Below are 26,278 nucleotides of genomic sequence, written 5' to 3'. Positions count from 1 at the left end.
ATCATTTAAATCGTGGAATCTCATTACCAGCTTTCCCAAATTTTGTAGAGGAATTACCATCAAATCCATCATACAAAGCGTTTTATTTAAAAAATAATTCTTAAAAAATTCATTCTCCATTTCAACTTTTGGCATGCTAAAGTATCTCTGACTAAAATGAGTAAGAAGAAGGAACTTTGCTGAACTATTATAGGCTGTTCCTATTGCTCCTGAAACAGTAGAGTGATTTTTTTCTTGAGCATCTTTTAATAAACTGTCCTCAAAAGTTGCCTCGTGTATTAAAACATCACAATCCTTTGATGCATGTTCCAGGGATGCACATGGAGTAGCTGTATCTCCTGAAAATACGATTTTGAATAATGGGGAATCTTTCTCATGTTCTACCTTATTATCAAGCTTAAGCATTATTTTCAGTCCATAGGAAGATCTTATATGTTTAACTGGAAAGAATTCGAGCTTTAAAAAGAAATCATCTAATAGCTGATTTTGGTTTGATTTATGTTCAAAGTTTCTATTCATTCTTTTATCTATAGCTATAAAATAGATTTCACAATCCCCAATTCTTTTTCTTTTGTCTAATGTAATTTTCTCTTGGAATAGATTGTATATATTTTCTATCTTTTTTGGTCCAATAATTACCAAGTTCCCAAAATCTCTGCTTCTAATTTGATCATTAAAGTAGATTTCTTTGACTTCTTCAGGGTTTTTATGATACTTAAGATAATGGAAACTACTATTTTGGGTCAGTTTTGAGACATTTTCGGTTCTTTGCTTAATATTTACTATATTCTTTAGTTGTATAAGATTAAAAATACCCAAAAAATGGTCCTCGTGTGTATGAGAAATGAAAACAATCTTAATTGAAGCAATAACTTTAAAAAATAAGTCCAAATCATACTTACATAGGACGAAAAGCTGTGAAATGGAGCCTTCCCCGCAGTCTAATAGCATGCTCGTATTATCGTCAAGACGCAAAAGGCACCCAGAGACGTTTCTGTATGGGGAAGGAATTGCAGATCCGGTTCCAAGAACGTAAAGTAAAGGAAAAATTGTTTTTGGATTTATTTCTATATAATTAGAAAAAATGAATTCAAATTCTTGTTTTAAGAATAAAATTTGATTTTCTGATTCCTGTGAGATCGGAGCAAATTTGGCTCTTTTCTTTTGAATGTTTGCAAGAGAGTTGGTGTTTTGGACAGACTTCTGATTTGATGAAATGAAAAACTGTTGATTCCAAGCTAATTCGTCAACTTTGGCAGGGGAAATGGGGAATATATGGGGAGAAATGTGGTTCAGGAATTCTTGGAGAAAGTAAGAAGTCATAAAAGGGTTAATCTCTTGTTCTTTGAGTAAATTTAATCTTTCATTTAGCTTTACAATCCTGATAATTCCCTTGGATAAGTAATTCCTATTTTGGATAAAGCAAGAATCAAGCTTTAAGATATTTGTATAAGAACCTAAAGAAGAGTCATAGTCTGCTTGGAAATGGAATATATAAAAGTTTGATAAAGAATTGTGATAATTATTCAAAGAAATATTAGATTCAAGAGTATTATCTGATATATCAAAGCCTTTTGAGCCTAGAATATGGGAGATAATGGAGCGGAAAAATTCAAGTTCTGTAAGATTTAGGGTATGAAAAATAATTGACCAGGGTAACTTTATAGGTGGGGAACAAACGTCATTGGGTTGAATAATTTTTGAATCAGATAATTGAACACTTTCTCCATTCTTTAGTTTGGAGTATAAAGGACCAGGAGGAATACCTAGTTTTTTAGCTTTAAGAATATCAAATTTTCCTCTTTTCTCAGGAAACTCGAACATATATAATATTGATGGGGTAGAGAAACAGGAAGAAGAGCCCTCAGTACATCTTTTTTTGGAACTTAGATTATCATTGCATTCAGAATTTAAATAATTATGAATTCCTGACAAAGATTGATTTAGATAACATTCTAGAGAGACTTCGCAATCCAAATCAAGTTTTAGAGGGCCAGAAGATGATGATTGCATTATCTGTATAATCTCAATTTCTAGATCAGACTTTACCCCATCAAAATGATCAGAAATTTCTTGGGAATTAATGGATATAACAGTAACTAGAGACTTTTCTTGTTTTTTCTGAGTTTTAATTACATACCCAAACATAAGCAAGTACTGAGTAATGGGTTCTGGCCCCACAATTCGAAGCTTTTGAACACCAACCCCTATTAATGTTAAAAGAAGTCCTGGAAGACCTCCAATAGTTTCAACCGATATGTTTGTTAAAAGAATACTCCTTAATTTTGAAAGCTTAATTTTATGTTCAAAACAGTATCTTTGAACATTCTCACCAACATTAATCAAGCATTTATTTCCATTATATGTTAGTACTAGAGATGGAGGGGAAAGAAGGTGCTTAGATCCTATACATTGGAAGTGTATCTCAGACATTTCTGAAATAAAATGAATTAAATCCCTATTCTTGCTTCCTCTTATATTTATTGGAGGTGAAAGCCAAGAAGAAGGATTTTCTGTTCTTATCTTTAATATTGTTCTGAAAATGTATATTTAGACTTTAAATATGCTTGGCGCCAATTTTCACTAACAAAAAATTTTGAGGTGGGAAAATAAAAGTGGTAAAATGAAAGAAAAAAACTTGATTTTTAGGAATTACAAACCTAGAAGCAAATGTTTTACAGTTTTTGAGGAGCCGTCAACCAAGTTTCAGAAGGTGATGTCAAAGATTCAGGAGGAGAAGATTGATTGTGAGTTGAATGACATGGTGAGTTATATTGAATATTAATCTTTATGTTTAAAATTTTATTCTGAACCACTAATTTTCACTAGATTCCATTGGAAAGAGATTACAATTTCGATATTAAACGGGATTTTGAGTATATCACGAGGGAACTAGAACTAAAAAACGAAGAGGCTATCTTAAAATTAGCAAATAGAAAGTAATATAACTTTAGTTTACCTATTAGTCTTACTATACACATTTAATTTAATTATATATAGAGAAACTTTTTGCCTCTTAATTTTTAAAATATTTTAACCGGTATTACATTTATATATTTGATTGCATGCAATTATTATTTTCATGTGGATGAAAATAATGAATAGTTTTAGTACCGGTGTTGCAAGTATGTGTTTATGTGGAGGAATAGCATTATATGGTGTTGAAAATTAAATTAATTAACAAAATGTAATAAAGTTTGGATTGATTGAATAAAATTTAAATTATTCAATTTTCTTAAGATCAAAATTGATTGACTGAAGAATAAGTTCATCGTCATTACTAACAATAGCAAGGACGTACTGATGATCGAGCTTGGAGTTGATATAAGGTAGAATTTCTTTTGAGTCTTGTTCCAGATTTTGGAAAAAAGAGGTGTGAATATGGTCTAGGTCACTAAGTGGAATAAAAGTCGAAAGTTTGAGATATTGTTCGGAACCAAATAAAACTTGAGCAACAGTAACAATATATGAATTAAAGTTTTTTGACCATTCCACATTAATATTCTGCCAGATTCCAGTTTTAGAGAGTTTTTCAGAAACCCGATTTGCAAGATTCAGTTTAAGAGGATTTTTTCCTTCAGTTTCTTCGGGGTAGGAGATATCCATACTGGAGTTGATAATTATGTGCAACAAGTAACCAATGCTCTATTAATGAGTAAGTGATTATAAAGAGATAATTAAATGAGTTATTTTTTTAATATTGAACTTCTTGGCAGTTTAAACAGAAAGTGTCTGGCGCTGATTAGATCAGTTATAAATAGATGGTATACTTTAAAATACAGCAAATAAACGTATTATTAAGTCAGTTTTGGAGATGGACTTAAAAACAATTCAGCAATATTTCTTGAGATTCCAGAGTACCATGGATTTGAAGTTTCATTGTAAAGTTTTTTAATTTCTTCATATGTGGTCTTGTTCATGGCGCCAATGTAGCAATGGAATATAAGGAGAGATAGCGAAAATAGGATGGTAAAGCAGGCAAACCCGACAACTACAGAAGCTCCAGCAGAGTTATTCATTGTGTGGACAAAGATTTTTGTCGAATTTCCCAGATTTAGCACTTTTATAGCTTCGTAAGTAAAGTGGTTAACCATTTTGCATGATCCAATAAGCATGACTAGTTCAAGTAAAAACAGGGTTGAGATGAATGACATAAATAATTTGTAATTTCCTGCTCCTATACATGTCCCTACCCAGGGACAATGATGATCAAACCTATCAACACAGTGATTACAGATATTACAGTGGACACTCCTTGGAGGTCTGATGATTTTACATTGAAAGCAGAATTTGACTTTAATAATTTGTGCATTTACCTGTAAATCTAAGGAACAAGGTGGATTATTGAGTTTGGAACATGGATTTATTACTCCCGGATTTTTCAGGAATGTAGATATCATGAAAACTGTCATAAGTACAAAAAGTATGTAACTTAAAGTGATGATCAAGTAACTTTGCTGTAAAAAAAGCCATTTTGAGGTTGAAATAAAGTACAGAATGCAAGGCCCGATAATTAGAATTGCTGAAATCAGTATTTTAAGGTATCTAGAGTCCAGTTTTTGCAAATTGTTCATAGTCCTAATTCCACTATGTTGATTTAAAGCATAAATTCAAGTGGTTTGGCGAATTATTCTTTAATTTTTCTCCCCTTTTGCCTTAAAGTTTTGAAATAAAAAATATCAATAATATTTAATCAAAAGTGGGAATTCATTAATATTTACATATTATAAATGTTTTATATGTAAAAACAAAAAAAAATAAGAAAAAATAAAAAATAACAAAAAAATGTGTTGGCCACAATTTTTTCATATGCAAACACAAAGGAAAATTTTGCATTATTTATCCTCAGAAGATTAATTAACTTCCCAAACAGCAAATTCGTTTAAAAAGTAAGTTCTGAGATCAAAATGCCAAGGCTTTGAATCTCACTTGAGAAGAAATATAGCATAAGCTGATTACAACAAATTACTCTGTTGACAGCTCCAATATTAAATATTTAAATACATCAAATTTTCAAAATAACAATAATTGAATGTTATTGTTCAATATAGAAATTAACGTAAAATAATATCTCAAAAGATTAAAATCTATCAATTTGGTATCGGTAAAGAGTCGTTTTTTTTATTAAGATTCAACCGAATATAAAAGGTTATTATTACCAAGAAAGAATATTGTAATAATAATTAATACCCGTCAGAATGTCAGAAACTGATGGATTCCAAAGAAAAATGTTAAATTGAAATCAAAGGACATCCAATATCAAAGTTGTCCATTTCAAGCTCGCTCGAATTAAACATTTCTATAGAATTTAAGCCCTGAGTAAGAAATCCATTTAGACAAGGAGAATCCATATACTCGTCATAATTGGAAGAGACATTTGTTTGAGAATATAGATAGAATGATGTTGGGCTATCACATGTAATGGTTCCAGAATTTTGGGAGCTTTCAGTGTCAAAAGAGCTGATAATTAAAGAAGAATCAAAAGGAGAGCCAAAAGCTGAACAAATTGGAATATTTTGGTCATGCGATTCAGAAGAGGAAATGAAGTGGATTGAATCTTGATGATGAGCTGTATCGAATTCACCAAGATGAGCAGTTTCGGACTCAGGTTGATAGAAGGGGGTAATTTCAGTGTCAATAGTCGAAGTGCAGTAAATCTCGTCAATATCTCCACAATTGAATATATTTGAGCTATTATTCATTCCAGGTTGGCTTGAACTTGTATAATTAAAATTTGTATGTGTTGGAGTGTCACTTCTAATATCTGCCAAAGTATTCTTTTTTTTGGATCTGATTTTTTGTCTTTTTGCTGGCTTATGTAGAACATTATCTGAGCCGGTATTAATGGGGACAATGGAATCTAATGGATCATGCTCTTCATGTTTCTTATGATATGGAGAGGGAATTCGACCTCCAGATTGGAGGTGATTACTTACATTATTATAATGTGGTATATTGTGGTGAAGTTGATGATGTTGTTCAGAAAAGTGGTTATTACAAACATCATTTTGTGCACCGAATCCTGAAACGGACGAGCTTCCATTAACATTATTATTGGAAATATTGTTGTTAGTTAAACTATAATTTAACAGGCTCTGATTGTTCATATAACTGGAAAGTTCTGTATTCAAAGAAGAAATGTCCTTTGGGACTCCTGATTGTAGTGGAGAATTTGTAACAGGAATAGGGGGAGGTGAAAAATTATAGTTTGATTTTGCAGATCCTCTTCTCTTTCTTTGGGATGCTGGCGAACCGCTTGTGGTAGAGAATATGGAAATTGGTGAAGTAATGTCATGGTCAATCTTATTTAAAGGTGTATTGGAAATAAAGCTTGAATCCTTTGAATAGAGACTCTTATTTGAAGAATAAGATCTATGGCTACATGGAGATGTTTCTGGAGTATAGGTATCCAAGTCATTGTCAAGCTTTCCTAGTCCTTTTGAAGAATCATCTAAAAGTCCTTGAGCTCTTGGAACAACTCCTCCATTATTGATAGTAGAATGCGATTCAAATTTATCAGAAACACCTCCTTGTACTGCAGTTCCTCCGAGTCTGTTATGCTGTTGGGAATCTAATACCCTTCTTGACGAAATATTTGAGTGAGACAATTGGGACATTAAATTTGAATTTGAGTTAACTGAAGAAAGTTGGACACTTTTTGAAGAATCTCTATGTCTTGGCCTACCAAATTCACAGTGTATACTCAGAGCATAATCAAATACATCACATACATAAGAGATTTTAAAGAGTTGCTGTACGCTTGCAAATCTAATTCTAGTGTAAGATAAACCATGATCAGTAAGAGCCTTCTCCATTTTTGTAGGATTTTGAGTATGTATTTCACGTAATTTCTTAAGAAGCATCTTTCGTCCAAGGTCTCCAAGAGGCAGCTTAAATCCTTCATAATACTTAACAGAGTTAAGATCTTCAGTAATATTCGATGATGAGTTGAACGAACAACCTCCTTCTCCTGTATTAGAAGAGTAACCAGATTTTGAATTCGTTGATGATCCACCTGAAGCATTTCCAAATTCCTCAGAAGCTTCTCGTACTTTTCTAGTACGAGTCTTACTTGGAGTTTTGGTTAATGAGTTATTTGCAACGCCAGTTCCAATACCACCAATACCTATAACGGATCTACCTATTCCTGATAAACCGTTTTGAGTACAGCTACCACCTATTCTATTTGAAGAACCACCATTGACATTAATATTGTTACTGCTATTATTGCCACTATTATATGGGCGTTTACGCTTAGTAAATTCTTTTTCAGTGGTAGTAATCTTATCAGTATCATTGAGTTGATATCCATTATTGTATATAGAATTATCTCTAATGTTAGCTCCAGAGCCTGTTAGTCCCGTCTGAATTCCATAATGTTGGGAATCTCCAACTAATGATGAATGGTTATTATTTAAGCCAAAGTTACCTTCACCATTACTATTGGGAATATTGCTATGTTGGTGTTGTGAAAAGTGTTTTTGACTTCCGTTTTTTGAATTGGGACCGTCAGAACCAACCAAAAATTGGGAAAGTGGTGAGCAAATCTGTCTAGAGAATTCTTTTTGATCCAATGAAACGCTATTACCACTATTTGAAGAATCAGGCGATGTTATAAGCAATTCATCGTCTAATAATGATGAACTTGAAATGTTCATTCCATCCACTATTTGGAAGTTGCTAATTTGGTCCCAATCATATCCTTCTTCCATATTATTATTTCAACTAAATAAGCTAAATGCCTTCCTTTTCACCTTTAATTCTGAACTCCTTAATTTTCAGGTTAAATTAAATCTTAATATATCTCTCCTTTAAGCTCTTTCTTGCCCAATTAACTTCCCAATGAAATTCAAATACCACTTGGAAGCTCAACTCTACCAAATTCCTCTTCCACTTGTAAATTTCTTTCTTAAAGTAATTTTTTTTTCTTTCTGGTACATAAGAGTCATAAACCTTTTATAGTCACTTAATTATATTAATTCCCCGCAGGTACCTGTGATCATATTATAGTCTAGTCTATACAAACGTTTTTTCTCTATTTTACCTCTTTTTACCCCCTTTTGTTTATTTTTTAATTTATTAAACTTTTTCCTGCCTCTTATTTGACCATTGAATTTCCACTTTTACTATTTAATTTTACTTCATCTCTACTTTATATATTATGTCTGGTTACCTTTTACCTCTTTATATTTTATATTTCCATTAGCTTAATTAGGCGGGGAGCTACGTATGCGTCTCTGCATACAATAGAGAGTAAAATTAAAGAAAGTTAAGGGGGAGAATAATTTTGGTTGTAAAGTACAAATAAAAAATGTCAAGAGTAATTAAGGTGAAGCAAAGGAAGAGAAATAGAAAAACTTTTTTTTTGAAATTTCTCAGGTAATCTTTAGGTAATAAATAATTAATTTAATAATATATATGTACTACATAAATCATGATTGAGCAAAATTTGTATAATCAGTCATATCAACAATTTGAGTATGTCGTATAAGGCCTTAAGGACTAAGTCTTTTGGGATCACGAGGAAACATTGAAGATTTTCTGATGTTTCCAAGATTCAAAAAGAGCATAATGACTCTTTCGAGTCCGATACCACATCCTCCATGAGGAGGAGCGCCAAGTTTGAATGAGTTCAAGTAATCTCTAAGTGAGTGTTCTGGAACACCACATTCTTGGCATCTCTTTACCAATAAGTCGTAGTTATGTACTCTCTGAGCTCCACTTAAAATTTCTTCTCCTCTCATAAAGAAGTCAAAAGAATTTGACCATTTCTAAAATGTGGGGAAATGGCGGGAATTAATTGCATGCAAAGTTAGGAACTCTACCCAAGAGTTTTATATAGACTTTTGAAGAAATAGAAGAAAATATTGGAATTTGAAGATCCAAACTGAGGTCAGTTGGTGATGCATGAAAAGTTGTCATCAAGGTTTCAAACATAGCTGTATCTACACACAAAAATGGTGCATATACATGTTTGAGCTTACAGGCTATGGGTGAATGAACAATCATCATCCCTCAGTAAAGAGGCAAATCTTCCAATAAAGTTTCTAAATATCTCTATTTCTCTTTGTGTTTTTCTATATCTCTTGGGAAGCAAGAATATCTTACTTACCTCTGGTTCATCAAAGTCAGGCATTGTGTAGAAAGGTCTAACTTTGAGCGGATATTTTAGCATCATATAGAAATCAGAGTTATATTTCTCCTTTACAATAGAGCCTAAAAAAATGAATGATTGAAACAAAGTTAGATTGATCTTAATAAAAGATATCACTAGGCACGTTTAACCTTAGTGAAATAAGAAGAGGAATGAGAAACTCCATATCTTGAACTTCAGTTCAAGTCATATTGTAGATTTGATGACTTCTCTCTAATCCATTCTTCTTACAATCTCACTAAAAGGTGCCTATTAAGAACTTACCGAGTAATCTCTCCTGTTCTGTTGAAATATCAAAGTTAGAAAGATCTTCTGGAATGTCAACACCCGCCTCTCTAAGGAGATTACAACCTTCTTCAAAGGTAAGGCGTGGAGTCTTTTCGGAAATTACGAAAGGAGTAAATGGATTGTATTCTGAAACAATAAGTAGTTCATTTTTGCAACGAGAATTGATTCCCTGGAAAACATATCTAAACATTGCATCGAAAACATCCACCAATTCAAAATAGGTGTTCTCAATATTCATTTCAATATCAACACCAACAAACTCACACAAATGTCTATGAGTGTTTGAATTTTCCGCTCTGAAAACAGGTCCAATCTCAAAGACTCTTTCCAAATCTCCACAAATTGACATCTGTTTATGAAGCTGAGGTGATTGAGCTAAGCAAGCTGTGTTTGAAAAGTAATCTACTTTAAATACAGTAGCACCACTTTCAGAAGCTCCTGGCAAAAGCTTGGGAGTATGAATCTCAATAAATTCCTTCTCTATAAGGAACTCTCTAAGTAGTTTACAAACTTCTGACTGTATTCTGAAAATTGCCTGGCTTAAATAAGTTCTTAAATCCAATACTCTGTTATCAAGTCTAACATCTTGTAGAACCTTTATGATTGTAGAATCCTCATCTTCTGTATCAACCCTATTAGCATCTTTTAGTTGGAAAGGTAACTCACTACAAGCTGAGGAGATACAATAAACCCTCTCAACTAAAATCTCTACATCCTGAGTGGATGAAATAACTGGAGTTTCTGGAACTACTATAGTACCATACACATCAATCATGCTCTCAATTGGAAGGCATCCAAGCCATTTAATCATTTCCTTAGAGGCACAATTATTAGCATCAACAACTAATTGTAGTCTATAAAAAGTCTGCCTTAACAATACAAATCCCAGAGATCCCTTGCATCTAGATTCTGTAATTCGGCCTCTTAACCATACCTTCTCTCCTTTTTGATTGGAGTTCAAATTTTTGATCTTTGAAAATGTTCTGCTTTCAACTTTACCATTAAATGGTATTACCCCATATGGAGTTGTCTCAGTTGAATAAGCCAAAACAGAACTCCAATGAACTGCATGTTGTTGATTTTGCTGATTACTCTTTGCTTCAGCCTTTTTGGCTTCCTTGAGTGCCTGTTTCTCTTGCCTTTTTAATGCCTTCTTCGAAAGGACTTGCTCTGTTACTTCTGGCTCTGTAGTCATTAGATTGTCGTTTCTTCTTAGTAATACTATCCTTTTTGTTTAAAAACTGACACTCTGTACTAAACTCGCACAGAAATTTAATCCTTAATTTTTTTTTACCAAATTCCTATTTAAACTCTTCTTATTCTCGTCTTTATTTTAGACGCGTCCATCTTTAATTCCTAATTAATGTCATTCTCCTAATTTTGGCGCCAAAATGCCCTGAATTTTTTATACCTCTTATTTAAAATGCATAAAATGTAATATAAATGAAATTTATGGTTAAATTGGCGGCAGGTTTTTGTGTGGGGAGCAATTTCTTGTAAATTATATACGTGGCAGAATCGGTTGCATGCAAAAACTAAAAAATTGGCAAATCAGATGCCGGTGGGGGGGGGGGGGGGGGGGGGGCTGAAGAGTAAATCTATGCATGCATGTTAAGTATAAATGTGAATATTGACTCTGAAAGGCACAAAATTAAGTCAAAAAAAACATTAATATTCATTTAAGTTGATCTTTATCTGATTCTAAGTAAGAGCAGTCAATTAAGCTCAATTTCTCCCTTATATTAAACTTATAATCACTTTAAAGATATATAGATTTATAGAAAATGGGAGGAACTTACTAAATTAATTCGATTCCAGGATGTTTGAATGGCCGATCAACCTCAGCATGGTAAACTTGTACCTTAAAGGTTTTGATTGAGTCAAACCTGATTTAACTCTCCAGTATACCTTAAGCCTGAAAATAAATTGGTTTGAGTTTTGATGTTTATTTATTATTAGTAGTGAGAGGTCTAGAATGAATATATATATTAAGAAAAGCTAAATATAATCATTTTTTCTTACTATTATGCCTTTTCTGCCAACTATTCGAATTTGGGTTCCCTCTTCCCATCCCAATTTTGATTTCAGGGTACTTGAAACTACCGAACTGCTTTCCCCAATTGCTTTCTAGGTCAGCTCCGTTGTTGGAAAAAGGGTCCCTTTCTTTGCAAGCCTTCTCCCACTTCTTTTTTTGGTGATTTAACAACCTTTGCCTTCCTCCCATCATCAATTGATCCTCTGCCAAGATGATTTCTTGGTTCTTGACACCTCTTTTAGGTTTGGGAATGGAATAGATAGTCCCTCTTAAATTGACCTTCTTTCTATAACAGTCTAATTCAATTGTTCCATCAGAGGAGACTTTAATTGGAACTCTGTCCAAAGTGGCATTTCCACATTTCCCACAAAACTTCCTGCTAGTATCCCTTTCATAAGTATAACATCCACAACAAAGAAGCCCCCACCTTTTAATAGTTTTTACGGATAATCCATGTATTTCTATCAAATTTAAACCCATCTGCAGCAGTACATTTTGCATAGAATAGTCAGTAGTCATACATGCCACCACAAAGTTACTCTGGGTTCCTGATGATAAGCCACCCATAACACTGGTAATGTTTGACTTGGTAATCCAACCTCCAGAAAATACATCATCTTCCAGAGTCTTGGAAGCTTCATTTTCCGATTGGCTTTCTTCTTTTCCACCGTTTTGTCCTGAAACCGTTTCCCAGCCTTCTCCATCCTCTGTACTTTGTTCATTCTGCTCATCAGTCTCTGTATCTACCTCATGTAAGTCCTCATCCACTCGATTTATTTCCTCTTCACACTTTACCTCTTCTTCAGCTTTAGTGATAAAACTTATCTGCTTAGGCTTTCTATTGAGTTTTGAAATCTCATCATGTTTTTTGTGGTAATTTAGGGTTAAGGCAATCACCTGAAAGTCCGTCTCTGAAAGAAAACCAAAATCTCCAGTCTCCTTGGAGAATTTCTTTACAAAACCACAATCCTGCTCAGAAGGCTCCATTACTTGAATTCTATCCTGTAAATAAAACATCTTCTCTATTGCTGTTTTATCCCTTACCTCTCGTATTACTGAAGGAACTGTCAACAAAACATCGTCCATAAAATCATGCTTCCCTAATCGCAATATTGCACCTGTATCCAATATTATGTATCTACCCATCCCTTCAAAATCTCTTCTCTCCACTTTTATCCTTATTTCTTGAGATCCTCTAGTCTTTCTTTGATAATTTGCCTCCTAAATTTACCCGCCTGGTCAATTTTTTGGCGGGTAATACATAAACAATAATAATACAAAGTAACGGTATAGAAGAAATTATTCAAGAAGAGGAAGAAACTAAACAAAGATAAGGAAAAGGAAGGTCAAGAGGTATATTGGAAGTACGTATTTCATAGAGAAATATAGAGATACGCACACACACAAATTTTTCCTCAATAGTCTAGTTAGATGACTTCAGAGCAGGATCCTATTAATGGGAAACCTGAGATTGGAGACTTGGTTGATATTAAATACAAAACCATTTTGAAAGGTCATCCATTAATTTCCAGAATCCCAAATGGTAAGTTTATTTAGAGAGGTTTTAGAGAATTATTTTGATTACAAAGATCTAAATTACATTCTCTTTTCAATATTATAAATCTTATTTGACTACTTTTCTCAATACCTTGCTCCTAATTAAGTTCGCAATGAAATTAGATACAGCTTTGTAATTGGGTCTGGGATAGTTGATACTCTGATTGAAGAGAAAATATGTGGAATAACTGTGGGAGAATCTATATGTATTACAACTTTTCAAAGTTCAGACCCTCTATTTATTTCTGAAATATCATCTTTTAACACAGAAGCTCCTCCAACCACAGATAATGGTGAAAATGATATTGGAAATTTTAAAGTAAGTTTTTTTTTGGGATGGCCATAAAGTTGTTTTCTTTACTTCTAAACATTCAATTTATATCTATCTTAATTCTAATTCATTCCCCGATATCTTTCAGATTATTATTCAGTTACTTTCAATAATCAAAAAAGAAAATGTTCCTGATATTGTTGCAAGTACTAAAAGGATCTTTACTTCTCCAATTCAAAGAATGCAACTTTCTCTAGATTCTAAGAACCTCGGAAACCACTATTATAACCTTGGAGACTATCATACTGCAAAGATTCACTATGAAAACTCTATCAAATATCTAGACAGCTTTGAAGAATGGACTTTAGAGCAACAAAATGACTCAAAACCTATTAAAATTTCTGCGCTTCTTAATATCTCAAAGTAAGTTTCTCGTTCTTTCTTATTATTTTACTCAAATCTTCTTTCACCCTCCCTCCAGCTGCATGATTAAACTAGAAGAGCACAAGTTTGTCCCAAAATACTGTACAGAAATCTTGAATTTAGATAAGGTCAGTCTTTTTTCTATTCTCTAACCTCACCCTTTAATAATCATCGTCAATTCAACTCTTTTACAGAATAATATCAAGGCTTTATACCTTAGAGCTACATCTTATCTTAAACTTAATGATCCGGACGAAGCCAGAATTGATCTATATAAGGCGGCAACACTAGAGCCTCAAAATGTTGAGATCAGAACTAAACTCCAACAAGTAAGTCTATTCCCACTCTTTCACTATATCTGAACCAATATTTTTACTATCTACCAAATTCCCATCATTTTAGTGTACCAAAATTATTAATGACAGAAAAAACTTAAAAAAGAAAAAGCAAAACACACCATTCTTATTTTAATATTCCTATTGCATGCATACATGCATTTCTCAAATTTTTTTCAAACTTATACCATTTTTTAATCATCTAATTAATTCTATACAAAATCCTATTTCTATTCCTTTTCCATAATCTATAGAAACACTTCCCAAAACCTTCTTTAATTCTTAAAATCTTTTTAAACAAAGTACATCTTACCCCTGCTTTAATTTGAAATGCGCACACTGGCGCCAAACATTCCCGCCAAAAGTGTTGTATACCTTGACTAGAATAGTATAAGAAAATGTGAAGCAGTAACAAAAATTTAATATAATATGCAAAACACACAAAAATTTTCTCTAAAAATTTTTGAATTAGAAATAATGGCAACAGAATGATTATTGAATCGTTCTGTACCTGAAAAGTAATTGAATTATTTATTTCAAAGAAATTATTGGGACTTAAGAAAAGTGGAGGAGAGATAAAGAGGAAGCAGTAAAGAAAAAATTATGAAGGTTAAAGTGATCCTTCGTGCACCAAAATCACAAATCCCATTATATATGACATTGAATGATGCAAAGTTTGGAAATGAAGAAGTTACCACATCATTGAATGTAATAGAGTCAAATGAAGTTGTTCGTTGGGTAAACGATACGAGTGTAAAATCTCCCACTAACCTACAGGTTGCACCTCAGAAACAGCTGGTGATCTCTGAAGATTTGGCAAGAAGTATATCCAAAGGTATTTCAGAAATTTTTAATAGTAAAAATAAGGTTAATAAAATTAATGATAATCGGGTAAGAGATCTCAAGAGCAATTCTAATCTATTAAATATACGTCATAAATACAATGTTTGTCACATAAAGGATGCATTCCCTGAAAAAAAAATAGCAACAGAATTGATAAAAAAAAATGAGGATGCTGTAGATAATAACATTGAAACTAATAAGGACGATGTAGGTGGAGAAAAGAATCCAGAGATTGGGAAAGTTGAAAAACTTTTGTCTCAGGATCTTGAAAAAGTATTTCCGTCAAGTTCGGGGTCAATGGGAGCTCTTTTTGGGAGCAGATATAATGGTAAAGAGCTTAAATCCAATTTAAGAAAGAAATATTTTAAAGGTTTGAATTCAAAAAGTAATAGAAGTTATGAGTATAATAAGAAATTTAGATCCAATGAAGACTTTCCAGAAGATTTTCATGAGTTATTTCCAAAATTTGATGATAGTGATGAGGAGAAAGATGTTAATATCAATTTAAAAGATAATGATATAGACCTGTCTAAAACCACTGAAATGATTCAGAAAAAGATCCAAGACGAAATAGACAACGCATCTAAGATGGAATCTATTCAAAATGAAATTGCAAAAACCTTTAAGAATTTAACTTTGAATCCTTGTTTGTGCAAAGCATCAGAATCATTCAATAAACCATACGACAGGAACCAAGTTATCATTCAGAAACATCTTTCTTTAAATGAACTACGTAAGAAAATCCCTTTAAAAAATGGCTATAATCATGCAAGTCCAAAAAATAATTCCCATAATATGTATTTTCTTATTCATGGATCAGGCAAAGAAACAGAATCTGCTGTTTTACCCAAAGATTTGAAATCAAGACCTGTTAGTAATTTTCCAAATAAATCCTCCTATACTGATCAAGGAAAAATTTCCAAATCTCCAAAAAATGCTAACCTTAAAGACGAATACCATGGCTTGAACCCAAATTTCAAGTATGCCCATACTCCAGAAAATAATGATCAAGAAATCAAGCATCCTCAAGGCGAAGGTGAAAATGGAGATGGGCATAGAAATGAGGGTAAGAATGAGGATGCGAATGAACGTAAAAGTTTAGGTGAAGGTGAGGATTCAGGTAGAAGTGAAGTTCTAAATAAATTTAAAGGATCAGATGAAAAAAAGAGTCAAAAAGAAGACTCAGATCCAAAATCTCGACTGTTCAATGCACTCTCTAGGCTTAATTTGGAACTATCAAATACAAACTCAGCTCTAGAGCAGTGTTTGAAAGAAGAAGATTTGGTTTCATCCATAGATGAAGTATTCATCAAAGGCCTTCAAGAGAAACTTGAAAACTTAGAACTTCTTTACAAGAGAATGCAAATTAATTTTAATCAAGACAATCCACTCCAAGATTTGAACCAGATTGACAATCAAAGCAAATACTTTCATTTGAATGATGACCAAAATAACCAGTACAATGATAATGAAGCCAAAATGTTTTTGAATGAAGATAATAATAATAATAATAATAATGGTATTGAAACGGCTTCCATGATTAATTCTAACAAAGTCCCAAATACTAATCTTCCTCTATTGACAGATATACCATCCCAAAAAAAAGATGGAACTAATTTAGTTATGAGAAAACTCCCAATCCAAAAAATTGTCCATTCGCAGAATAAATCTCCCACATTTCAAACATTAAATAAAATCGATTCAAAGAGGTCAGTTTCTGTCCCTGCTCATGAAAAACAACTTTCTAATCTTTACTGCGAAAAAAGTACCAATAGCCTTGGAGAGATTCCATCTCTAAATAAACCACAAGAAAACTCGAGAAATAAAAGCTTAATCAGTATTGGCAGCTTTAGTAGTGTTAACAGTAATCATTCAATTACCAGTAAGTCTCCCTTATCAAAAGTTGGGCTGAAACCAAACTCAAGCTCTGAAAAATTGAGTTTTTATAGTGAAGAGGAATCAAGAGGAAGAACAAGGCCAAAAGATTATTCTCATCCTAGAACTTATACCAGAGACTTTGTGGCAGAAAATAAATCCAATGTTGTATTGAATGCAAGTAAATCAAGTAGTAGCTTACTTCAAAATAATCAAAATAAAAAAAGTACCAAGTTACAAAAAAAGAAGCCTTCTATTGAAAAAACTTACCAAAACTCCTTCAATAATGATAATAATAGTGGTAAAATTAACTCAGTTAACCATAATCAACAACAGCTTCAACAAGATGGAATTAATCATTTTAGTTCAACGGATGAAATTTATCCTTCTCTTGAAGTTGGAGGTCCAATAGCCAGAATGAATAGAGCATGCGGAGGATTTGTTCCATGTTTCCCAGGATCATACTTAAATACAAATTATGATCCAAACCTCGGAAACTTTCCTGGTAATCACTATAATAGAAGTAACTATCATCACATAAATAACTATTCTCAATTCCCTCAATACCAACAACCTAATTTTCAAAGAATGAATAGTTATATTGGAACAAATAACTTTGTAGATAACAACACTCCAAGATGTCCATACTGGTGTAATTTAATTTGTAGGATTTAATTTAATGATGATTTATAATCGATGATTAACTCTCACCAGTTTATTCATAAAAATGATTTGAGCAAAAATAGGATTTCTTAATCTTTTATTAATTCTCTGATCTTGTTTTCAAACTGTATAATATTTAAATGTTTTAATACAACACTTTTTAGAGGAAATAACTCACTTACTCCTTGAATACTGGCTCCATTATTTCTTTCAATTCCATTACCGAAATTCTCTCCAATCTTACTTTTTACGCCTTTACTTACAAACATTTCTAGCTTAAATCTATCTTGATCAGATTCTGAAACTGATCTATTTTCCCAAACTCGAATTACTATATGACTCAAATAGTTAAGTTCTGAAAAAGTACTTTCTAAATCCAATAAACTTTCTTTGTCACCTAAAGGAATCTGATTCTTATACATAGAAGAAAATATATTTGCCAAAGATTGAATATGAGATGCTGAAGTGACATAAAACCTGCTTCTAACTATTCTCCAAGGTGACTTTATTCCAAAAGCTTCTGCTTCTTCTTCCTTAAGTCTAATATGTTCTTCTGGGTGAACCCTTGGGAAATTGAAAGAACCGTTATTTTTATTTTCCCCCAGTTTAAAATTATTAAATATTTTACTACCATATTTGAAAATAAACCCTTTAGTTTTGTGTTGATTATCATCAATATTTTTTTCATTCTTATTATCTTTGAATTTTTTTAGGTACGAATACTTTATATCTTGTAACAACTTCTCTATCAAATTTTTTGTAATAGCTTTTCCAATATTTACTTTTTGGTCTCCTGATAATCCGTACTGAAATAGAGTTACAAATTCACCAACTGGAACTACCGTTTCATAAATTTCATAAAGTAATACAGAAACTTCACTCTTAACAAAGTTTACGTTATAACATATATCATATGCTGCATTATCCATTATATCTGGAATTTTTGCCGTAACAAACCTTTGAGTTTCTTCATTATAGAATGATGAAGTTAACTGACTCCAACGCTGCATTATTTCTTGAGATACTGGGAATCCATCATTCTTTTCAAAACTATGAATTTTAAATAGTGAATCTAAACTTTGTCTGAAACCCTGATATATGACAACATTATTTTCTTCATCCTGTTCTATATGAATTTTCATTACCAATTCTTTCATGAGCATATACAACCTTTTTAAAGTTGAGTAAGGATTCCCACAAGACATCAAAGTTCTTATAACTTGTTCGGATGGAAAAGTTTCTTTTAGATCTGATTGATAATTTCTCCAAATCTCTAAAATTTCTTCATAACCCACATTTTTATTTATATTCAATAGGTTCTCAATAATTTCCTTGCATTTCCTCCTCTCAGTAGTTAATTGTGGGTCATCCAACAAATTTTGAGCAAAAGAATCTCTAATCACCAACTGAACCAAAATGGGTGCTAAATCCCCTTCTAAGTCCAAAAATCCTTTTGTGAAAGCTGCACTTGTTACCTGACAACGCCCTTCATTGCTTGAGTATATCTTTAAATCATGTCTAAAAGTGGAATGGAGCCTTAGCAATCCTTCCGAGTCCCCTGGATATAATGTAGCTCTTAAATGCTTCCCAAGTTCCTCAGCCTGCTCACAACCTATTCTAGTGAGTTCTCCTCCCCATTTCGCCACCAATAATACTGTTTTTTTATCACTTAAACCTTCCTCTGAATGATTAATTTGTTTCAACTGTACCTTCCTATTTACTCCAGAAAACCCCTTTCCATCTCCTAAAAATGCTTGTAACTTCAAATGATTGTTCAATATTTTGCATATTGTGTGGATCTCGTTATCTGGCATAATTTTCGAATGATCTTCAAGAGACATGAATAAATTCTCTAAAACAAGGGTATTTTTCATCAATAGGAGAGAAAGCTCTTCTGGAGACTTTAATCTTGTTTCTTCTTTTTCATTTGAAAGTAATGAGAGAATTCTATGGTCCTGGGTCTCAAACTTCAACTTTAGTTTTGGCTTTCTGACTCCATGTCTCATTATCACAATAACTGTACTAAGCTCATCCTTTTGTTGTTCCTGTTTCAGGTTATTAAATTTAGAATTATCTTGAATTTTAAAATCCTTGTATTGTTTCCCAAATAATATCAAATTCTTTTTCTTCTTTTCAAATTTTCCCATTGGAATTATTTTGTTCTTCTTAAAAAGTTTCTTAAGAAATAATGATGTTATAATCTGAGCACAATCGTTATAATATTTTTCATTCCCTTTAACAAAACTAAATCCATTTACGTCACATACAACTGATTTCCCAGTAACTGTTCTTAAAATATCAAACCCACAAATTGTTTGATTAAATGCTTTAACTATTTGGTGAGCTATTAACTTTTCCTCGTAACTTAACATAACAGAATATCGAACTTCTTTTCCTTGTTCTGTTCTTTGTACTTTTCCATCCAAACAAGGGGACTTTCTTGCTTCAGCATGAGCAAACATTGGTCCGACTGTATATACTTTAATGTCTGTTCCAAAAGTAGGAAGAAATTTCTCATAAATGTATGTCCCATCTTTTCTTACCTTCCAGAGATTTGAGTCATATTCACTGCTTCTATCTCCGACTTTCCTAAATAATTTTTTGCATCCTCCACCACTGTTTTCTGGGTAGTATATCCAATTGTCGTGGTTATCAGAAAATATTGGTTTCTCTATAAAAGGTTTAAAGATTTTCTCTCCTTTATATTTAATGAAATCATATTCTTCATAGAATATATCATCATTACCTCCAGATAACTCGCTGTGGTTTATTACAACACACTCTGGTCTTGGTATTTTCCACTTATCTAAAATATTAAATATTTCCAATCTGCTTCTCATAGGGATTTGTCTTTCCAAATCATTCAATATAATTGGATTATTCATTTTTGTATATGAAATCGCCTTATTTAAGGGGAATCCAGCTGAATAAAATGAAATTAGGCAATCTACTTTGGGCCAGTTTGATATATCTTCGCTCAATATCATATCTTGCATAAATACTAATATCGTAAATTCTCCTGTTAAAGTTATTCTATTCAAAATACTTTTCATTGGTGAACTTTCTACTTTGTTCTCCATTGCACAAACTCCCAAAGTGTATCTTCCATTTCCTAATGTATAAAACTTCCTCATTGTTTAAAAAAACATTTATATACCTTTTTTTTTTAAATAATTCCTATTTATAGAATAAATTAGAGTTATATGCAGATTTTTAAAATACAAAAACAAATATTTGCAACATTCTTGAATTTGCATGCATACATGCACAAACTCACTGACACGTAATGTGGACAGAAACAATAATGCAGGTAAATAAAAAAAGTCATGCAAGAAATTTCAAGGTAAATTAAAATTAATTTAAAAATAAAGTTAATTAAAAAAAGTTCAAGAGTGGAAGAAATGAAACAAAAAAAATATCAAATTTTAGCAATTATTAACATTGAATCAAATGTTTAATTTTTTTTGCTAAAAAGTTTAAGGAGTTCTTCTCGGCTTTTATTTGTAAATTTGGCAATGGTACTTTCAGTTATTGCCTCTCTGTTCTTTTGGTGATTCTTAGTCAGCTTAACTAATTCATCCACGAGAATTGACTTGATTTCGCCAGAAAGCATCTGGCCTGAAGAGTACTTCTTGCCAATTTCTTCAAGCTTCTGGTCATCTTCCATTAGGAAACGGAGGTATTGCCACGAAACATCAACATCGAGGTTGGCTCCGAGCCTTCTTTGCTCTTCCTCCGTAGCTTGTCCTCCAGAAAAGGCGTACTTCATAATTTTGCTCCTAATGGCTTCTTCAGTATCATTAACAAAAATAGATGAGTTTTGAACACTGGCACTCATTTTCGTTTGAGAGCCCTGAAGCGATGGCAAGAAAATGGAATGAATTGACGAAGGTTTTAGATATCCAAGTCTTGGGGCAACATCTCTAACCATTCTAAAGTAAGGGTCTTGATCAATTGCATGTGGTACCAAACAATGAACATCGGTTCTTCCGCCAAAGATATTTGGGAATGAACTTGAAAAAGCTGGAGCAGCCTGAACTGCTGGGAAAGCAAACTTTCCAACATTGCAAGAATCCTTAAATCCAAAGATGGACTTGATTTGCGAACAAGATATCTTCTTTTCAATTCTCAAAATATCAGGATATAATTCAGCAATATACTCAAGATTTGTAAAAATGAATGTCAATTCTGGATCAAATCCACATGCAATAATATCCTTCATATTTTCATATGCAAAGTTGTGGGTTTCCTCTAATGTCAAGTTACTCTTGAAAATAAACTTTTCGTCATCAGTTAGTTGGATAACTAATGGAACTTTAAATGCATCTTGGAGATATTTAGTGAAGAGGAATGGGACCAAGTGCCCAACATGAAGTGACTCAGATGATGGACCTCTTCCAGTGTACAAATAAAACAGCTCTCCATTTTCATAAACGTCCAAAATTTTCTCAAAATCACGGTGAGAGAGGAAAATATTTCTTCTAAAAAAATGGTGGGCTCTTTGGCCTGTTAATCTTTCCATTCTATCAATCATATCCTTCGTAATCAACTTGCACCCAAACTTGTCAATCAGTTTATTGTAATCTATACCATAAGCGTTATCAGCTTTGACTTCCCAAGGATTTACTAGTTCATCTCCAATAATATCTAAGCTTATTGAAATTGGCAGAGAGTCTTCTAAGCTTGGGACAATAAATTTTCCGTCCTTAATATCTTGGACTGAGTATTCTTCACAATAAAGATTTTTAAAGTTTTCTTCAGAAGCCTTTACCAATGGATGATCCACCTTAAAGTTCACCAATAAAGCAGAATTCTTATCATCCAAAAGAATATTCTCAATTGTTACATTACCAATTTCCTTTGTATTCCTTACTACTGGGTTCCTTGTTGCAGAGAGGTAAAAGTTACGCAATGTTACAATACGAAGTTCAACGTTTTCTGGTGGAACTTCGTCGCTTTCAAGATGTTCTTTCCCATATATTGAGCTTGCCTCTTTACTTGGGATTTTAAAAACTTGGAAAGAAGAATTCTCCTTTATTTTGTAACTAATAATGTTGTTAAGCTCTTCCAAGGTATCATCGTTTATTTCAATTTCTTTTGAGAGAGAGTAGTTAAAGGAAACCTTTTCATTCTTAAACTTCAGCTTGGAGACTTTACCAGAAACTCCAAAAAGAGTTGAAATGGACCCTTTCACAACACAAAGCGCAGAAAATAAAATTGGGTTTTTTGTTGACATGAATTACAAAGAATTAATAAGATAATTGGAAATTAAAATTATTTTGGTTAATTTTTAAGTACCGGGTTTTTTACCTCCAAATGTTTAGAGGGAATTGCACAAAAATATGCCCCAAAGAAGCATCAAGAAAAAGTATTTATATCAAATGATTTTGGTACAATAATTTATATAAATATCTAAGTTTATAATGCTCAAGGAATTCTCACAATCTTTTGAGCGCTACTCACTTCCCGAAAAGTCAGAATATTTAGAAATTTCAATTTTGGTTGAACAAGACTTTGATTCAATAGAGTATTCTAAATTAAGTGAGGCTCACTTTTTGCAATTAATAAATCTTGCTCAAAATCAATTAAAGCACTTTCTAGAGTCTAGATTTATATATGAAGCAGTCCCAGAAAATTCAAAGATAATTGCCGTCAGTTCAAATTTACCTTTAATAATTACTCTCAGTTTTTTGTTGGAAGATAAAAAAAAGTCTCTTTTAGTATATGACGAGTTGGAAGATTCTTTTATTGGGTCATTTACATGCTTTGATGCTTTATTAATTTTTTATATATTATATATTTTAGTCAAGAATGAAAATTGTCGAGAAATAGATGACAATTTTCCATTTAAGTCATTAGAAGAGCTTTCAACATGCAGTACAAAGTTTTGGTTAAAGGAAGTTTTGGATACAGATGATACTCTTTCCAGAAAGTTAATTACTATGACTGCGAATTTATATGAAGGATTAAAACTTTGTTTAGATTTGGAATCCAATTACAAAAGAATTAGATTAAAAGGCCAAGAATTTAATTTTAATGATTTGGGGACATGGATTATTGAAGATCGTAACAAGTTATCAGAGTTTGAATCTGTTCAAGAGGATTTGAGATCTAAATCAATGGGTTTATATCCTATATGTTATTTTTCACCTTTAACTATTCTTTCTGATTTGGTACAGAATTTACAGATTTGTTCAGGAATTTCTAAAGAATTACAACCAGAAAGTGAAACAATAACTATTACAGAAAGAGATGATTCTGAGTGTGAAATTTCTCCTCAAGGTAGCATTTTTAAAAAAATATTTCATAATAAAGTTTTAAAACATCTAGGAATTGGAAGAAAAACTCCTAAGTGTTTAAAAACAAGCTCTTCTTTTAAATTGGTTCTGGAAATGTTTCTAAAAGAAGGATTGACACACATTCCAATTGTGACTGAAGAAGATGAAATATTTACAGGAATAGTTTTAACTATGGAAAAGTGTTGTATGTATCTTGCAAGGTGTGTATCTAATCAAGAAAAAGCACAGATGGAGGATAATATTGAGAATATCTTCAATATATATGATCAAGAAATGTATCACACATTAGAAAGTGCTGTAGTACAGCTCTCAGGATCAAATTGCGAGAAAAATTGTTTTGAATATATTAATGAGAATATGTCAAAAATCGAAACAAAAAAGATTGGAAAAGAAAGGGAATTTAAGGAGGAGAGCCAAGTTAAGGAGAACATAAAGCATGAGAATTTCAACTCAACATTTTTAGTTGATATATGTTTGAGTGGTGCAATTTCTCACATATTACTATCTGAAGATCAATGCTTAGTTCTTGTTGACAAAAAAACAAAGCAGGTTACCGCATTGTTAACAGCTTTAGATATTTGTAAGCTTTTTTTTGGCGCTAAATATGAGAAAAAAGGAGAATAGAGTTCAACATGAGTAATGAGAACAAGAATGACTCTGTATTGTATGAGGAGGTACTTCCAGACGCATTCTACGAAGATCCTGATTTGATGAAAATCTATAGTTTAAAGATTCCAGTGAAATTAGCTAATGAATTTTCAGGATTTATAAATGATGATCAGTTTACAAGGAGATTCCCTCACATAAAAAGGATGCGTAAAGTAGTTATTAAAGAAAAAGACTCGGAGTTAAATAATTCCTCAATTAGTTTATATGAAACTAAAGTGGAGATTTTAATTGGCGAAACAAAAGAATGTTTACCTATTGAAGCAAATAATTATTTAAGAGAAAATGGCATAGATAAAGTTTGGGATGTGATAGAGGTTCCAAAAAATCCCCCATTAACAAGGGAAAGATTTTCCCAACTTTCAAAAATTTGGCCTTTATCATTTTTAAAGCCGAGATTTAATCCAGAAATACTGTCAGATCAAACACAGCGGGAATCTGATAGACTTGTAAAACTTGCTTGTAAGGTTGGAGAATTTGCACATACCAATGGAAACCCTCCCAGAGGATGTATAATTACATTAAAGGGAAAAATTGTTGCAATTGGAGAAGATAGTCGGAATTCAGATTATCCGTGGATGCATTCCGTGATGAAAGCCGTTGACAACTTCAGTAGACGTGCAAATGCGTCATCTCCAACACTACAAAAAGTGACTAATTCAGTAGAATCTGGGCAAGAAGGCAGGTATAAAGAGAAATATGTCCAAGAAATAGAAGATGATCAAGATCAGTTAATTTTAATGATGTCTAAATATAAAATTTCTGAGGATGAAATACTACCAAACTCAGAATTAAAAGATCAATATTTGTGCACTAATGGAATTGTATACCTCTCACATGAGCCCTGTATTTCGTGTTCAATGGCATTGGTACACTCCAGAGTTTCAAAAGTATTTTATATGTATAAAGATAAAGAAAGAGGGTTTCTCGGAAGTAATCACAAATTACATTGTGTTTCTGAATTAAATCATCATTATAGGGTTTTTAAAGCTAGAATCAATTAATGTTAGAGAAAATGGCGGGAAATTTAAACGAGACACATAAAGAGTCAGGGCCAGCATAAAGAGACACCCGCCTAAATTTTTCTATATAAAAATATATATATATTATTAAGAGGTAGGCAGAAAAATTGAGACCTCAGACAAAAAGTTTGGGACAAAGAAGAAACAAATTGTTAAAAATACAAAAATAATTAAGATTTAGAGCTGTTTAGTTTGAGTTGAATTCATAATGGATATTAATTTATTGAACCCAGATCCCAGAGTTGAGGCTCAGAAACACAAGTTAAAGCGTTTGATCCAAAGTCCAAACAGCTTTTTTATGGATGTGAGATGCCCAGGATGTCTCCAAATTACAACAGTTTTCAGCCATGCCCAGAGTGTCGTATTCTGTGGAAACTGTTCTGCTCCATTATGTCAACCAACTGGTGGAAGATGCAAGCTCACTGACGGTTGTTCTTTCAGACGCAAGAACGACTAGATATCTCTTTGAATCTTCAAGAAATTTCAGGAATAATTTTCTGCTCTGCAATATAAAGTTGCGAAAGGTTCAATATTGAAATGTTAAGTTATTGAAGGAGATAGAATATTATATTTCTGTTTATTTTAGCATCAGGAGAATTAACTATATGTTTTTCATGGTTTTGTCGTTTTTCTTAGTGTATATTTTTGAATTGTTGCTTGTTCATTTTTAGACTGTCGGGTTAAAGAAATTCGGGACTTTCTGTTAATATTATTAAAGGAAAAAGGTTAAGTTGGAACTGAGGGTAGAAAAGAGAGAGAAGAAAGGAAAGTTGTGGGATTTAGATAAGAAAGAAGTTTAGGGAAATTGAAAAGATTAAAGACAATTGTATAAAGATATTCTTTGGAT

At 32.4% G+C, this 26,278-nt stretch overlaps 13 protein-coding genes across 13 annotated transcripts; 5 read left to right on the top strand and 8 right to left on the bottom strand.

Moving 5' to 3' along the window:
- Position 1: 1 nt before the first annotated feature.
- Positions 2 to 2,433, bottom strand: cubi_02831 (uncharacterized protein; the record flags this gene model as incomplete). Its single annotated transcript, XM_029019842.1, has 2 exons — positions 2 to 30; positions 75 to 2,433. 2 exons carry the CDS (start codon positions 2,431 to 2,433, stop codon positions 2 to 4), a joined length of 2,388 nt encoding a protein of 795 aa, XP_028875249.1.
- A 190-nt stretch (positions 2,434 to 2,623) lies between these two features.
- Positions 2,624 to 2,943, top strand: cubi_02830 (uncharacterized protein; the record flags this gene model as incomplete). Its single annotated transcript, XM_029019841.1, has 2 exons — positions 2,624 to 2,764; positions 2,830 to 2,943. 2 exons carry the CDS (start codon positions 2,624 to 2,626, stop codon positions 2,941 to 2,943), a joined length of 255 nt encoding a protein of 84 aa, XP_028875248.1.
- Positions 2,944 to 3,222: 279 nt separating this feature from the next.
- Positions 3,223 to 3,606, bottom strand: cubi_02829 (uncharacterized protein; the record flags this gene model as incomplete). The annotated part of the gene is made up of 1 exon (XM_029019840.1): positions 3,223 to 3,606. One exon carries the CDS (start codon positions 3,604 to 3,606, stop codon positions 3,223 to 3,225), a length of 384 nt encoding a protein of 127 aa, XP_028875247.1.
- A 191-nt stretch (positions 3,607 to 3,797) lies between these two features.
- On the bottom strand, positions 3,798 to 4,574 carry cubi_02828 (uncharacterized protein; the record flags this gene model as incomplete). The annotated part of the gene is made up of 1 exon (XM_029019839.1): positions 3,798 to 4,574. The coding sequence occupies one exon, from the start codon at positions 4,572 to 4,574 to the stop codon at positions 3,798 to 3,800; it is 777 nt and encodes a 258-aa protein (XP_028875246.1).
- A 657-nt stretch (positions 4,575 to 5,231) lies between these two features.
- cubi_02827 (uncharacterized protein) lies at positions 5,232 to 7,712 on the bottom strand (the record flags this gene model as incomplete). The annotated part of the gene is made up of 1 exon (XM_029019838.1): positions 5,232 to 7,712. One exon carries the CDS (start codon positions 7,710 to 7,712, stop codon positions 5,232 to 5,234), a length of 2,481 nt encoding a protein of 826 aa, XP_028875245.1.
- A 783-nt stretch (positions 7,713 to 8,495) lies between these two features.
- On the bottom strand, positions 8,496 to 10,637 carry cubi_02826 (aspartate-tRNA ligase; the record flags this gene model as incomplete). The annotated part of the gene is made up of 3 exons (XM_029019837.1): positions 8,496 to 8,771; positions 9,113 to 9,216; positions 9,419 to 10,637. 3 exons carry the CDS (start codon positions 10,635 to 10,637, stop codon positions 8,496 to 8,498), a joined length of 1,599 nt encoding a protein of 532 aa, XP_028875244.1.
- An 813-nt stretch (positions 10,638 to 11,450) lies between these two features.
- On the bottom strand, positions 11,451 to 12,623 carry cubi_02825 (uncharacterized protein; the record flags this gene model as incomplete). The annotated part of the gene is made up of 1 exon (XM_029019836.1): positions 11,451 to 12,623. The coding sequence occupies one exon, from the start codon at positions 12,621 to 12,623 to the stop codon at positions 11,451 to 11,453; it is 1,173 nt and encodes a 390-aa protein (XP_028875243.1).
- Positions 12,624 to 12,908: 285 nt separating this feature from the next.
- cubi_02824 (peptidylprolyl isomerase) lies at positions 12,909 to 14,199 on the top strand (the record flags this gene model as incomplete). Its single annotated transcript, XM_029019835.1, has 6 exons — positions 12,909 to 13,020; positions 13,142 to 13,353; positions 13,454 to 13,728; positions 13,787 to 13,856; positions 13,923 to 14,057; positions 14,131 to 14,199. The coding sequence occupies 6 exons, from the start codon at positions 12,909 to 12,911 to the stop codon at positions 14,197 to 14,199; spliced, it is 873 nt and encodes a 290-aa protein (XP_028875242.1).
- Positions 14,200 to 14,666: 467 nt separating this feature from the next.
- cubi_02823 (uncharacterized protein) lies at positions 14,667 to 17,456 on the top strand (the record flags this gene model as incomplete). Its single annotated transcript, XM_029019834.1, has 1 exon — positions 14,667 to 17,456. One exon carries the CDS (start codon positions 14,667 to 14,669, stop codon positions 17,454 to 17,456), a length of 2,790 nt encoding a protein of 929 aa, XP_028875241.1.
- A 77-nt stretch (positions 17,457 to 17,533) lies between these two features.
- Positions 17,534 to 20,578, bottom strand: cubi_02822 (uncharacterized protein; the record flags this gene model as incomplete). The annotated part of the gene is made up of 1 exon (XM_029019833.1): positions 17,534 to 20,578. One exon carries the CDS (start codon positions 20,576 to 20,578, stop codon positions 17,534 to 17,536), a length of 3,045 nt encoding a protein of 1,014 aa, XP_028875240.1.
- A 320-nt stretch (positions 20,579 to 20,898) lies between these two features.
- cubi_02821 (tryptophanyl-tRNA synthetase) lies at positions 20,899 to 22,680 on the bottom strand (the record flags this gene model as incomplete). Its single annotated transcript, XM_029019832.1, has 1 exon — positions 20,899 to 22,680. The coding sequence occupies one exon, from the start codon at positions 22,678 to 22,680 to the stop codon at positions 20,899 to 20,901; it is 1,782 nt and encodes a 593-aa protein (XP_028875239.1).
- Positions 22,681 to 22,867: 187 nt separating this feature from the next.
- On the top strand, positions 22,868 to 25,413 carry cubi_02820 (uncharacterized protein; the record flags this gene model as incomplete). The annotated part of the gene is made up of 2 exons (XM_029019831.1): positions 22,868 to 24,303; positions 24,363 to 25,413. 2 exons carry the CDS (start codon positions 22,868 to 22,870, stop codon positions 25,411 to 25,413), a joined length of 2,487 nt encoding a protein of 828 aa, XP_028875238.1.
- A 226-nt stretch (positions 25,414 to 25,639) lies between these two features.
- On the top strand, positions 25,640 to 25,888 carry cubi_02819 (ribosomal protein S27; the record flags this gene model as incomplete). The annotated part of the gene is made up of 1 exon (XM_029019830.1): positions 25,640 to 25,888. The coding sequence occupies one exon, from the start codon at positions 25,640 to 25,642 to the stop codon at positions 25,886 to 25,888; it is 249 nt and encodes an 82-aa protein (XP_028875237.1).
- Between the last annotated feature and the right edge of the window lie 390 nt (positions 25,889 to 26,278).

The sequence above is a fragment of the Cryptosporidium ubiquitum genome (assembly GCF_001865345.1).
Source record: "Cryptosporidium ubiquitum isolate 39726 chromosome Unknown contig_1, whole genome shotgun sequence".
NCBI lineage: Eukaryota > Apicomplexa > Conoidasida > Eucoccidiorida > Cryptosporidiidae > Cryptosporidium > Cryptosporidium ubiquitum.
This window is presented reverse-complemented; position numbering and strand designations above follow the sequence as displayed.